At 35.6% G+C, this 15,145-nt stretch overlaps 1 protein-coding gene across 3 annotated transcripts in view; it reads right to left on the bottom strand.

Annotated features, from left to right (window-relative positions):
* LOC139967883 (uncharacterized) overlaps nucleotides 1–15,145 on the bottom strand; it is a 60,591-nt gene that overhangs the window by 5,016 nt on the left and 40,430 nt on the right. For all 3 annotated transcript variants that reach the window (XM_071972068.1, XM_071972069.1, XM_071972070.1), the window contains exons 22-27: nucleotides 11,298–11,477; nucleotides 9,787–9,870; nucleotides 6,912–6,980; nucleotides 3,473–3,553; nucleotides 2,830–2,995; nucleotides 2,057–2,173 (exon numbers count right to left, since the gene is read on the bottom strand). In XM_071972068.1, the coding sequence (XP_071828169.1) occupies nucleotides 2,057–2,173; nucleotides 2,830–2,995; nucleotides 3,473–3,553; nucleotides 6,912–6,980; nucleotides 9,787–9,870; nucleotides 11,298–11,477 (697 nt within the window). The remainder of the gene's footprint in view (nucleotides 1–2,056; nucleotides 2,174–2,829; nucleotides 2,996–3,472; nucleotides 3,554–6,911; nucleotides 6,981–9,786; nucleotides 9,871–11,297; nucleotides 11,478–15,145) is intronic.

The raw sequence follows: 15,145 nt of genomic DNA, 5'->3' as shown, positions 1-15,145 counted from the left end.
TCAACATTAGAAAACCAGAAAGCCAGTTGGATTAGTGATTCCTTGACACATTTTGCATGAGAATATTCTACAGTAAAGGCCCGGTCACACTACAGCGATATTTTATCGGAATACGGTCCGATTTTTCCGATTTTAGGCCGAAGAGTGAGGTTTGTGGAAGTGAATGTAATGAACTCAGTGGAATATTCGAATACCTACTCCAAATCTGAGGGGTTCTGGAACGGACTACATTCTGAAGTGACGTCACATCGAAAAACGATAAAAATCGTAAGAGAAATCGGATAGCTTTCCGATAAAATGAAACGGAGTCAATATCAAAAGTTAGGAGAGGGCTATTCCACATCGGAATGGCTCAACAGATAGCAAATCAGGTCCTTTATCACTGTGGCTGGAAGACCCGAACGAAAAACTGGCAGTTTCGATTCCCCGGGGAAAATCGGATAGTATTCCAATAAAATATCGCTGTAGTGTGACCGGGCCTTTACACTTCCAAACAACATTTTCAAAAGTTGACTATTACTGACTCCAAGTCATCAGTAATGTTCTTGCACGAATGCAGACCTACCAAGTATGAAATTCATCCAAGCTTCACTTTTTGGGTTATCATGTTTTTATTTTGTTTATTTAAATAAGATTTCTGTGCTGACCATGGTGGTTCTACATACCAAGTATGAAGTTAATGCAACACTTACTTTTAGAATTATCGTGTTTACAACCTTTTCAGGCTTTGACCTCTGTTGACCTCAGATGATCTTTGACCCTCTACCAATTTCAAAAGGGTTCTTGTACTCACCAAGCAGGATCTACATACCTAGCATACAGTATACCCAATATGTCCTTTCATAGTAATTGTTTTTAAAAAGTTTTCAGATTTGACATATGTCAACCTCAAATGACCTTTGATCTCCACCAGTTGCAATAGGCTTCTTTCACTTATCAAGGGGGATCCAAATACCATGTTGGAATTAAAAAACCAAGATGTTCTTTTTGAGTTAAAATATTTACAACAGGTGTCACACATACACACACACACATCGCCATCAAATAGCTTCCTTCTGCCTTTGGCAAGGAATAAATGAATTAAACAACTACTTGAACGACCAGTGAAAAGTTTAAAAGAAGATATGAATCTGACTTCCATTTTAAATCTTCTGACATGAAGAAAACTACTCAAATAAATACTTTCAAAATATAAAATCTGTAAGTCTGGCGAGATCCTGTTGTACCGAAAAGATTCCTGTTTGTGCAGATGAGCAGTACATTTAAATAATTATTATTCAGCATCCCCTTTACACTAAAATGAAGAATCCATGCTCCAAAGTGAATGTTTGGTTACAGCTGACAGGAACATCTTTCTTTGAAGCCAATTTTAGTTATCACATGTTGCTGAGTATAACATGACACATTCAAGTATGATGGTTCAGATTATTCTCATTATATTTTTTTGATAAGAAAAACTAATAATTTTACATAAGAAACACTGACATACTTCCATAATGTTTGAAATTACCTTGAAGGCATTGCCCGCTGGCAGACAATGTGACATTTACGCAAAAGATTAAAGCCTTTCACACTGCCTTTACTTAAACCAAATCTTCATATTTTATCCCCTCTCAATAGGTGGCTGTCTAAAACAAAATAATTTGGGCTTGAAATTAGACCCCTGCTATTCCAGGAAACAGAAATCTAAATTTGAAGATGGCCTAGAATAATAATCCTGCCAGCTTTCATACCAAACCTATTCCTCTCCCTTTTATCCTTCAAGTGGTCGGTCTAGCAGGCAATGAAATAGTTAGGTCCTGGCTCCCGAATATGCAATTTATTTGAAGAATATTAATTTCTTCTGTGATAAATCAGCTGCACATTACAACAAGAAAAAGACAGCTGATATGTTCTCATCAAACTATTCACCTCTCTTGCTACCTACAAAATACATAAAACTCTATAATAAAAATCAATTTGGTGATACGACATGATATGACGATACACCTCACATGTTTCAGGATTAAATAAATCCCTGTAATAAACTGAGAGTGTAAAATTGAATTTCCCTCACCGGTGCCGCTAGTGCTCCCTTGCGGACCTCCCGTCACTGGATGGAGAAGTCGTCTCTCCATCATTTCGTTGACCACGCCCAACGTCCATTCCTCCTTCGAGGTGTTAACAGACTGATCTACAAAAGATACAAGTACCATCATTCTGTTAAATGTTCATTTTTCACATGCAATCTTATGAAACACTATTAAACAAGATTTCCCAGTTTTACAGAAACTGTTCATGACAGAGTTCTGGTATAAAATGTACTAAGCAACAGCCGATGTAAACTAGCTTGTAATGTAATCATGAAGTTTTGTCACTTATTATGCTACTCATAAGGAAAGATATGACTGGTTACTTTTACTTAATGTTTGAAATTTTAATTGACTGATATGATAACCAGGAAAGGAATAGAAAAGATATACAACAAAAAAACACATAACAATAACAATCATTACAATTGAACTTGTAATCAACAGAATGGCTAACTAAATGCTTATTCAAGTTGTACCTAGCAACCCTTGCTACTGTATGGTTTGGTTATTGAAACCACTGAATGCCAGATATGATGTCATTTTACAAGGACATTGTATGCACATCGCCCTGAAAGATCTAGTAAAAAATATTAGTGTTTTGCTTGCATCTTAGATATGACCTCATTTATCTACTTGACTATTATTTCCATGAATGACATCACCTCAGATTCTGACATAACCCCCCCCCCCCCTACCCCTGCACCTCTTTTTTTCTCTATCCTTCCCAGTTCCCTCTCCCTTAATGTTCCAAGCTTACTTGGTTTGTCTTCATCACGCTGTTCCTCTTTGTACTTTTGTAGAGTCGTTGACAGGTGAGAGACGGTGAAACACTTCCTCTTCTGATGTAGATTCAAAGACAAGAAATCAAGAAGTGCTTGGGAGAGGAATCCACACGAAGAATGAAGGTATCCACTCGACCAATTCTGAAGGAATACAACGGTTTAACTCATTTAAAGGATTGTCCAAAGCCAAGTTTTAAACGAGTAAACCTCCTTAATCTGGAGACCAAAATTCAAGACTACAGACAAGTAAAATATCAGAGTTGTCATTAGCCTTACAGCATCATCTCATTGTGGCCCACTAGCTTCCACAGCCTCCAAAAGGAGGGGGAGAGGGGCACGGTGGGCATAATGACTGTGTTTTTGCTGGGGGAACATTGCACCATCAGTCAGCTCCTTTACATATATCTAAACATTGCCATCTGATGGTGGCATCACCATTAGTTAAACTAAAATCAGAAATTTTCATAAGACATCTGTAACATACATGACATGTTGAAAGTTCATCATTTTACTATCATCATCTCCATCAAATTTTTCATTAAAGTTTACTTATGGTAGGTTGTGGTGTTTGCTTACTGAAACAAAATCAAGGAAATTTAATTACAAACACCTACTTACCTGAGCAAGTATTTTCTGGTAAGTTGCGATAATAGTTGAAGTTGGCAGTGTGTACAACTCGAGAACTTTCAGTATAGGTTGCTGTAGAGAAAACGTGAAAGTGTTAAGAACTGACCTGATGGTTTGCTTCCAAATTACAATGCGGATAATATGCCAAAATAGGTATTTTTTGCATTTAATCACCATTTTCTGACAAATTTACCAACTTACCCACCAAATGTCGTTCTAATTTATCAAACGAATACACCCTCCACAAGTTTTTCAAGGTGAGAATAACAATTAGCAATTAAAATGAAACAGTTGCATTGCTAACAAATCATCTTCCGCACGCCTCGTTTCATGCAGAAGCAAATCAGAAAATGTCTAAAGATTTTTTTTTTTTTTTCATTTTTGGAATTATTCAAACGGGAAAACTGACTGTCAAAACTAACGAACTGCGTTTTGATCGAAATTTGGTTTCAGGTCCTGTTGTAAAATGAATTGCAACCAACGTAATTGGATGCTTCGATTCTTGGACGATATTAAATAGAACTCCTTTGAGTGAACATCTGGTAATAAATTAAAAGCAGTACTGAGATTCCGGCCAACATCCATACTTTTATAGTGATATCATGATATCTATCCACAAACTTTTCTATAACTCACATGCCCTGTCAAGAAAAGGAAAAGAAAAACGGACACAAGAACTTTTCCAACTGCATCTCAGATGGAGTTTCTGCAAGAATATCCTCTATATCTTGCTTCACTATAAATTCTAGAAACATCTGCAGGTGAGCTGCTTCAAACCTGATTTCTTTCTTGATGAAACAAGAGATCCCTATTAACATTAAATGGAGTCAACTACTAAAGTTTCTCCTACAAAAAATACATAACTAATGCACATTTTGTACATGTTACAGTTGAAAAGCGCACTGAACGATATAAGTTCTGTTTGGTTTTATGACGAAACCAAAACAAGTCGGTAAAACTTTTCATACTTGATAAAATCTGAAAATGAAACACGACAAGTCTGGCATTTATGTTACCCCCTTTTTTTCTTTTTCTAGGTTTCCCTCTTGACATGCACTTCTAAAATACAGCAGAACATTGCTGTAAAAAGACACCAATTCAGTTTCATTAAGTCTACAAGTATCTCAACTCCTTGACAGTGGTATTCTGTGTGCTTCTTGAGCAATCTGATACTCAATTTGTAAATGCACATCTTCATTATAATGCCACAACAAATAAGTAGACCCTTTACCTAGGATGATTTTTCTTCCTGCTGCATAATATATAGAATAAAACATGAAGAGGATCTTGTAAACGTCCTTTTCAGGTAGGTGTGACGAAAGACTATTTTTGGATAAACCAGAGAGCCAGCAGGCTTAGTAATTCCTTTGCCTTATAAGTTTAAATTGTGCATGGAATCACCTGATTGATGGAGCAACTGAAGAAAATGTGTCCTGAAGTCAAAGTATCAGAACAACATGCTAGATAACTTGATCATTGCAAAGTTGCTACCCTTCTGAATGTTGGTGACATATAACAATCATTAGTGGTTGTGGAAAACCCTCTCAGCCACTTATGTGAGGGAAGATCAAATCCTATGACAGTTAGTGACACAGAAAAGCCATTCATCATAGAATTGAGTTTGCACTCTTACAAGGTTTCAAATGACCTTCCATCAGCATCATGTTTGGGCTAATATTTGGACAATATCTGTCACTAAATGTACTTGTTTTTATAACACTTCAATTAGGGGCAACTGTATATAAGTTAAATTCAAGAGTTTTGTGTCAGATTTAATCCCTGAGGCCTTTAATATTGAGAATTCAGAGCAGTTTAACATATTGTGCAGTAATTTCTGATTAAGCTTGGATACAAACGACATCTTAAACAGCATCTTAAACCTGTACCAAATAAGTATTGTGAGAGCATGGACCATGTAAAGATAATGAGGGCAATGAAATATTACCCTTACATGGTGGTAACTTTCAGGAATTACTATTGAGGTTCTTAAATATACAAATCATTCTAAATTTCATAACAACAATATTAATTAAGCTGTGACCAATTATGTGTTTTCCTGTACACCATGTCCTTGCACGATATGTCATGCTGAAACCAAACTTATTACTGACCACACCCCTAACCAAGAAGAAAGGTTTTCTGGGGTTGAATGCTGCTGGCTTTAAACAACCATTGACTTGAAGCAATTTAGAATTCTCAACTTAAAAACAAAGTTATCCAGCTATAGTGCTTTTAAGGCTTTAACACTTCCCCCCTTACTGACCTCAAATGCGCTTTGAACTTCACAAAGAATTAATAGGCTCATTTACTCATTATAGGAAAGTCATATGCCAAATATGACATTTGATGAAACTGCCTACAGTATCCTATCATGTCAAGTTTAAAATTTCCAGAGTGTAACCTCTGCTGAACCCAAAATGACATGTACCCTCCACCAAAAACAATCAGGTTCTTGTACTCATAGAGAAGCCATAGCCATATATACCAGCTGCTGCAGCTTTCTAGTCGGAAACATCATATTTACATAGTGTTAAAGTTTTGACAACTGTGACCTTAAATGAACTCTGACCTACATCAAATTGTGTACAACTATACAATACACAATATTCATTTATATATGAGCTCCTTTCATGTTCTGGTTTTGGAGATTTAGCACCTTTGATATATCACATTTTGCCCTCTGCTGACCCCAAATGACCATTGACCTCCACCACAAACAAAAGGGTTCACTGAAATAATGCCAAATGCCAAATACTGCACAGGCAACCTTCCATGAGATATCATGTGTACAAGATTTTCAAACTTTTATCCCACAAATGACTTTTGACATTCATGAAAAACGATACAGATCATAAAGCTACACAAAAATTTTGAACTTCCTATTAAATGCTTCTACTTCTTGAGACATTGTGTGAACAATGATTTTAGACTTTGACCCATGCTGACCTCAATCACAAACCAGTTCTACCTAAGGGGAACCTACGTACCAAATATGAAATGTACCCCAGTTATCATTCCAAAGTTAGAGCGTTTACGAGCAAGTGTCACATACACACACACGCTATCACCATCGCATAGATTCCTTCTACCCTCGGCAAGGAATCCAAAACTAAAAGACTATACTTTTTTATGGTGAAATTACTCTTCTTATTTATGATATTCGATATTAATATGTGAAGTTACTTCAATGAGGCTTTAGGTCTCTCATTGGTTTCTTCGGTTCTATTTTGTTGTTTAATAAGAGAAAAACGATCAAATGTGGGTTCTCATGTCATCCTTTTCTTTTGTTTGTTAGTATTCATTAAAGCAGGTTTTGCATAATAATTCTTGCAATACTATTCAATCATAAGATCTCTTTTCAATGTAGGTCAATTAGCTTGAAAAGTTTAACTTCCATCTTGAAAGAGCAAAGTAAATGTGGAATATTTACCCCAAGAATCAAACATTTTTCGGAGCTTAGTCTTCCGTACGGTTCCTGAGTAAATTCCTTCAGTAATTTCTGCCAAGATACAAGAATAAGATGGAAAGTTTAATAATGCATGACTGATTTTCAAAAGAAATTGAAAATAAAATTTTAGTAATAAGGTGTTCATTGAATGAAAATGTCTTGGTAATGTATGATGAAAATTTCAACCCAGCACTTCATATCAACCTGCAAATATTTCCCCATATTGAAATTTAATCGCTTAATTTATGATGAAAATTTCAACCCAGCATTTCACATCTACCTGCAAATAATTTTCATATATTGAATTTTAATCGTATTTATTTGTCCTTGATTTCTGGGAAATAATTTGGGGGGTTACATTTTTTTCTCAGAATGTGAGAATTTTTTTAGCAACTTTTAGAATGTTAAACTTGGGCACAAATATTGATCACTATATAGGATAAAAATTGATGGCATGTAAAAAAAATGTATATCCACAATAAAAACATTCATGTTTCCTGAGATTCTGTGATAAAAATAAAGAATGTTACTTTCTTGGAGATAATAAAATGGCCAAAATATATAGTTGCACTAAAATTTTTGAAAAAAAAATTATCCTCTGAAATTAATATTCAAGTATTAAATGATTTTTTCGATCAGTAAATTGTCATTGTTCAAATGAATGAATTATGAATATAACATTCTCAATGTTCAACTTTACTAACTATTGAGAAAAGATGAAAAAAAAAGTGGATTTTGTAGGTGTGTGAAACACCCAATATGTCCTTTCATAGTTATCGTTTTTACAAGGTTTTCAGATTTGACATATGTCAACCTCAAATGACCTTTGACCTCCACCAGTTTTCAAAAGGCTTCTCTCATGGAGCACCACACAGGAAAAGAAATGACAAAATAAATACTGAGAGAGAAAGGATGATTCATGTAAGTAAAGTAAAGTAGTAAACACATCTCCTTCTACAAATATTCAGACTTTATTGAATGATTAGAGAAATGGTAACATTACTGAAATGTGATAGAAGGAGAGGCCTTTCATTACTCTTCCCTAAAAATCACCCTGTCTTGACAAATTTTGACAAATGCTTCAAAAGACCTCATCACATAATTTACATATCTTGAAAAAAGATACTTGAACAGTAAATGCTACCAAAATTCAAAGAGATGCTCTCTGATTGACAAGCAAACATGTAAGTGTCCCTTGGATTTCACTTTTGATTTTTATCACACTTTTTCAATATCAGTAATTTATGATAACATTTTTCTCAAGTTCTAGCTGTTTATCAGCTTGCCTTTCTTGTACATTTTTCCTATTGCTACATGATGAATGAAGATACATGCTTACACTAACTAATATTTATTCAACTTTTAATTAATCTAACAGTGTTGTTATCTATATCTACCACCAACAGCTGGCTCTGTTTTATCCTGCAGATTGCAAAATGGACATCATGTTCTCTAAAATTTATTTTTGACAGATATTTCTTGGTTTAAATTTTTCTAGTAAAATACAAGACTTCTCAGGTGCTGAGTTAGCAGTTATGTTTCAACAAAGATAACTATTGTGACTGTAAGTCTCTTCATAAGAAATAAAATGTCAGCTGATTTTCTTTTTTTCAAGATGGAATGAAAGAAATCCTTGCAGGTATTCTTAGCCTACTGAACTAACATTTTAAGAAATGAACAACATATGGTGCTACATGGAAATAGATGGTGACTGTTATAATAATGAAATGCACAAAATGTAAACTGTCTGCAAGTTTCATAGCTATTCCAAATTCCAATTTTGGTGGCAGGGGAGGGGGGTGGTTGGCAAAGACCCAATGTAACTATTGCCTTGAAGCTGGCAGACAAAAGACCCTAGTTATACACATGATGACCTATATCTGTGTTATAGGGAATCATTTGGATATAGTTCAGAATGCCTGGCCTGTCACTACTGTTAGCTGTATAATACCATTGTACAGTGAAGATTTACAGATATTTTTCTATTACAACAACTGACATTTCACAGCTGCTCCTTACACAGGATCTGGAGCATATGTTTGTTTTAGCAAACACAGTTTCTACTATAAAATAAACACCTCAAATGTCTTATGTTTTAGGACAAATCGAAAGCACAAACACCAAGCTTCAAAATTCATTTGTCATAGCATCCCTCATCAATGATTCCCACACCTCCCCCATCTGTCCACCCACTCCTCCCCCGCCTACTCTTCTTGATACCCTATACATCAACCAAAGCAGCATGAAGTTATTTTGAGTTTCTTTTAGATGAATGATAACTTTTTTGCAGATTCTCTAGAGATTTGTGTCTAGACAGTCTAAGTGACCAGCTATTATAAATTTTTGAAAGCCATAAATGGAAGTAAATAGAAAATATTGCTAAAATGTCTCTCTGTATACTTAAAAAAAAAATTGAACTCATATTTCCACCCACAGAGATCCATGCCATGCCTACTAAAGTAAAATTTTATTCTGAAATATCAGATAAACAGCAGCTGAAGCTCTTTTGATGAGAAACAGAATCTTCATTTTGCAAGTGATTAGTGTACCCCAGATGAAAACACCAGAAAATATTATGTTTTATTCAAATAATTTGCGGAAGTGAATGTGGCCTTATGCTAACACCAGAAAAACTAAAACTAAAACTCTACGAGTGAATCATAGGATCTTAGTGTTTGTTGAGTAAAAATAGACTTGTGTACGTGGGGTAGGGTAAAAATAAAACATCTAAGTTCAATGAGGGACAAAATTGAAAAAAAGTCAGTTTTCTCCCCCCCCCCCCCCATCAACTCGGATTGTAACATATCATTCGGTGTGAGAAAGCAAAGTACAAATGAGAAAAGAAAATGCTACTCACAGCAACAAACTGGATAAGTCTCCCAGCAAACTGCTCACTTTTTTTGGCAAGTTGTGGAATTATCTTCACTGTATCCGAGATGTCCTATATTTAATGCAAAAGGAATGATTTAATCCATGAGAGAAAATTTAAGTTAAACCTAGAAATTGGATGAAGATAGGGAAATGAAAACACCTTGTAGTACATATGACAACACTAGAATGTTAAGATATTTCAAACGTTAAACTTTCTTTTATGTCAATGCCTAAAGAAAACAATAAAGTCTATATGCCAGTGCAGATCTTTTCCTGAAATATACAATCCTTATTATTTATATTAAAAGAACATATTGTAAACAATTGTTGTTCAAACAAAGATATCTCAGCTATGAGGGTGTTCATAAGGAATTGAAATGGAAAGTGATACTCTCTCCCACCCCCCTCACCTCCCCTTCTCTCTCCAGCTCCCCCTTTCTCTCCCTCACCTCCCCCTTTTCTACCCCACCTCCCCTTCTCTCCCCCACCTCCCCATGCTCTCCTCCCACCTAGCACAGGAAGAACTGAAGCAGGAGTGAGTAATGCATGTTAGCGTAGGGCATGTTATAATAGAGCCTGCCGCTCGATTTTGCAGACACTGTGCCGTGGTGAAAGAAAACACTCCCATAAATTCCATATTGTCAGATCTTTGCATTAATCGTAAAGATTGTTATCCTCTCTGACATTTAAAGTTGCTGTATCCATGCTATGTCTTCCAAAGAGAAAAGTATTGTTCTGGAAATAAATGAATTAATATTGCTATGAACTGTTGGTTACATCTTCCTGACTTTTGAAACTTGTTTTATCACTTTGAGATGAATTTTTAAACTACAATGGCATGTTAATAGTCAAATGATGAGAATGGAGCCATATTAATGAAGGTTTTGCAGCCAGATAAATAAAGTTCAGACAGAGGAAACAACCCCTGGAGAAAGTGAAAATAATCATCTCCCAGATGCTAACAATTTACTATCACTTTTATGGAGGAAGTGGAATGTCTCATTCATTAAAGAAGACTTTACATTTTGATGGTCATTTTTAGAAATTTAGGGGTGTGCATTTCAAGATTAATTGCAAGCAGAACCATTGGTATCTCTCATATTATTTCAGAAGCAAATTGAGAGATAAAACTAAATTTTGAATGGAAGTAGCCAAGATTACTTGACAGTACATTAACATAGTGTAATGTGACAGTCGAATGTAGACGATGTTAATGTATCTATACTCATTGAACATGATTCGTAGAGTGATTTTTAAAGACGACACCCACCTCACCAAACCCCCTGACTCCCCCCACATCCTTGCTTTCTATACAGTAGACAATTGACATTTGATACAACGCCATTACATCTTCCCCGCAACTTTGCTTCTATTTAGCTCCTTCTAGAGCTAAATAGAAATAAATAAATTGCAAAAAGCCAAGCCCTGAAATATCCCTTTTTCAAAAGTGTGAGCTTTCTAATGTTGTTTGTGATGAAGTTTTTTTTTAATACTTACTTGCATGATCATCTCCCACAGGGTCGAACAAAAGAGATGGTAACTTTGTGGGTATAGCCAAGTGGACAGCACCATTAGATGGTTGTGTAAACAGGTGAGGTATGGCCTCATGGTGTTATGAATGTTGCCAGTATTAAACAACAGTAGCACCTTCATTGTTTTACACTGGACCAGATTCACCTGTAAATGTAAAGATTTTTTTTTTTTTAATAAATATTAAGTGAATATACTGTACAAGAGCTCAATGGGCACTTTGGTTCCTTGCTTTTAGTGTTGTACAGGTATGTCGTCACCCAATATCATAATATTTATGCCCACATGTACCAGCTATTAACCAATAACTGTATTCCAAGTTTGGATATCATCTGATTAAGGTTGTAGAGTTATTGCAATTTTAAAATTTGCCTCTCCCAAAATATTGCGGACCAGAGCATGTGTCACAGACGCACTCACACACACACGCTTTTGCATACTCTTGTGCACCCACCCCAATCTGACTGCATAAATTCCTTTGCTTACAGGAAGGAAACCAAAATAAATAAGATTATTGCCATGTGAGTCATGTTCAAGCAGTCATAAAATGATAATACTTTTATTATCTTTTCTTCTTCTCAAAATCTATATATAATATACATATTTAAAATACTTTATGAAAATGTATGTTTTAATAAACCAAGTTCATTCAGTCCTGATAACATTAACATATACAATAGGGAACAGAAATGCAAATAATTTTATTGTCCATGGGTAATGTCTTATATAACTACTTTCTTTAAAAATCAGGTTTTCACTTGCCAAGAAATTTAAAAAAATTGATTTATGAACTTTTTCTGTACTCCTACATGAATTACTCATTTTTTTTTGTGGCACTTATGGGATTTGGAGTCGCTTGCCATTAATAGCCAATTTATGATATTTTTATCAAAGTTGATGACTATTATTCAAGACAGATGAATGTAATTAATCAAAATAAGACACCATTCTTGTTTTTTATGCACATAAACTTTTATTTCAGAAGGAACTGATTCATACTTCTGATCACATTCTCCCCCCCCCCCCCATTTGGTTTGGTAGTCTATACATACTTTATAATATTATTCATATGAAAAAAAAAAAATCTAAGCTTTTTTGCCTTGTTTACACACAATTGTACCTTATTTTAAATGAAACTTGATTAATTAAGCTAATGAATGGGAATGTTGTGGGCTTTGAGATTCCAAAAGTATCAAAATGTACAAAAATCAGAACCGAAAACTTGCCAAATATGTTAAAATGGCCACAGATTTGCAACACCTGTATGACACACCTTGAAGTGACATTTTGTTTTGGAGTACATCCGTTTCCACAGATTTCATGATTGTGTTATAATATTTGTATTCCTAAGGCCGGGATTTATTTATCAGGAATCGCATCACGAAACCCTTTGCAATATGAGAACACTGCTATACAAGTGTAATGTTGTATAGCAGCTTTGTACACAGTAACCGTAGCAATTCATATCAGGCAAGGGTTCGGAACATTCAAAACTACTACAAAGATTTTGAACACTACATTATTCCCTGATTAGTATCCATGGTGACATAACCTGAGCAAGACAAATAGTGTTATCATGGGGGGGGGGGGGAGGGAGGGTGAGGAGAGAGGGAAAGGGAGAAATCAATGGGATAACTTTAACAATGACAAACCTAAACAATGCCTGTGGTATTTTATCAAATGACTCTTGAAACAAGAAATAATTTATTGTCTGCTTTAGCCTTTTAAAAATTATTTCAATTGTCTTGCTGGTTATTTAGATTCAAGAAATTACTTTGAATTTCATGGAAAATAATCCAAAGCCAAGACGGGCAAAAAGTCAGCATATTGGATTATACCAGATGTCTTACAGCTTTCTTACCCATTCTACCTATTTTTTTTGTACTTCTTTAGCCCATCCTCCTGCCTCTTAATCTAAGAGCAACTAGATAGTTTAAATTCAATAAGTAGACACTGATATGTCATTGCTTCTAAGGCATATCTTGAATCTCAATCCTCTAGTGCAGCTCATAATATTTGCTCGCAGCGAGTTCACTGAACCAGACGTTACCATTGCTAGAATATACCTTAAGATCATAATCAGGGGTGGTAATGTAATAAAAGTGTCACTGCTCGAGCTGTGAATGCATCCGCCAAGAGGAACCGTATGGGCAATCAAGACATCAACAGACCAAATAGAGATATTCATGCACTGAGGCATGTGCCTGATGTCATTAGATACACGGTAAAATTGACACTTCAACTTACTTAAGGAGAGCAACAATTGAAAACTATATGCGGGGGGGGGGGGTTGGGAGGAAGGCAGCCTGTTTATCAGTGAAGTATTGAAAAGGGGAAGGAGGGGTGGGGGACTAATTCATTTAAAAGAACATAAAAAACTTTGTGTACAGAGTTGACAAAGAAAACCAGATGAGAGTAAAACTTTTTAAGTAAACTTCTACAACCCCTTTCAATCTGTTTGTTTCTTGGCTCTGATTGGCTGATATGCTGTCATGTGACTACTCCTTACAATCTGCTGTGTGTGTTTTTAAAAAAAAAGTAAGTCATGTGGAAGAAAGAATTTGTTGTTGTTGGATCCCATGTAACCGTTGTATGGCCCTGAACATACCCTTTGGACTAGACTATGTAAATAATGGGTCCTTGTTCTTAACACTCAACAATGAATTAATTTTATGACCAACTTAAAGGGTGTGAAGACTCGCGCACAAAGAAACGTCTCATGCGGGTAATCTGACCTAGTTATGAATGAGGTGTAACAGAAGTGTTAGACACCACCATCGATCCCAGAAAATCCATACACAGCTTGCTACCGTCGATAATTAGACACTAGTGTACAGTCCATACATACAGCTACGGTCAATATCCACAACACAGTGTACATATCAGCGATGGACATCTCAGGTCTAGATAAAAGATAACAAGGTATCACATTTCATTACTGTCTGCATTTTGTAGCGACAAGAAGAAAACTTCACTCGCAAGCAACGGAAAGTTAACTTTTTCAGAGCGCGACATGCTGTGTGGGGCGATTCTCGGCGAGTCTTCAATGCCTTTAATGCCATCAGTCCTGGTTTTAACTACAGAGGCAAGTAGACAGCAATAACATAAAGCAGTGTACACTAAACAACTCCAGCGCAAAATATTGTATGAAGTATCAGTAGCACGTTTAAACTTTGAACCTGTTACGCAGACTAAAAGGCAATTTTACAATTAGATTAAAACACTGATGAGCTGCAGATTGGCTACAAGGTAACATACTGCATACACTCCATATCAGTCCTAGAAGAACAAATGCCGAACACAAAAACATGGGGACATCTTTTTTATGTTTAATCAAATTACAAATTATTGTTTTGTTTTGTTCTCTTGTGGCATTGTTTTTATTACCCGGATACCCGTGTAAACACTAAAACAGAGCAAATACCAGAAAACACAGACTACTCACAAAATATATTCAAGAATGACAAGATAAATGACTTAATTCATACTTTAAATGTCAATAGCAAAATCACAACATTGGAAGACAAATTGTCCATCTGGTGCCCTCCTTCAAAACCTCCATGGCTCGCAAGCATCTGAATTGAAGTCAGACTTTTTCCAAGCAGCCATCATGACCCCAACCACGATAACACCCTATTCCAACAACTGTTTCAGTTTGATCACTGAGGTTTGGTCAAGGTTATCAAAACTCCCTAAGAATCATGCTGTGGAATGTTTTGATCTTGTTTACAATGAGGAAAGATACCTAGTACGGTTAAAATGTTCCAAAAACCGTTTCTAAGAATCACAAGTCACAAAGTGTTTTTAAGCACGTC

Source organism: Apostichopus japonicus, chromosome 5 (assembly GCF_037975245.1).
Source record: "Apostichopus japonicus isolate 1M-3 chromosome 5, ASM3797524v1, whole genome shotgun sequence".
Classification (NCBI taxonomy): domain Eukaryota; kingdom Metazoa; phylum Echinodermata; class Holothuroidea; order Aspidochirotida; family Stichopodidae; genus Apostichopus; species Apostichopus japonicus.
The sequence above is the reverse complement of the archived record's forward strand: the minus strand, read 5'-3'. Positions and strand labels throughout refer to the sequence as shown.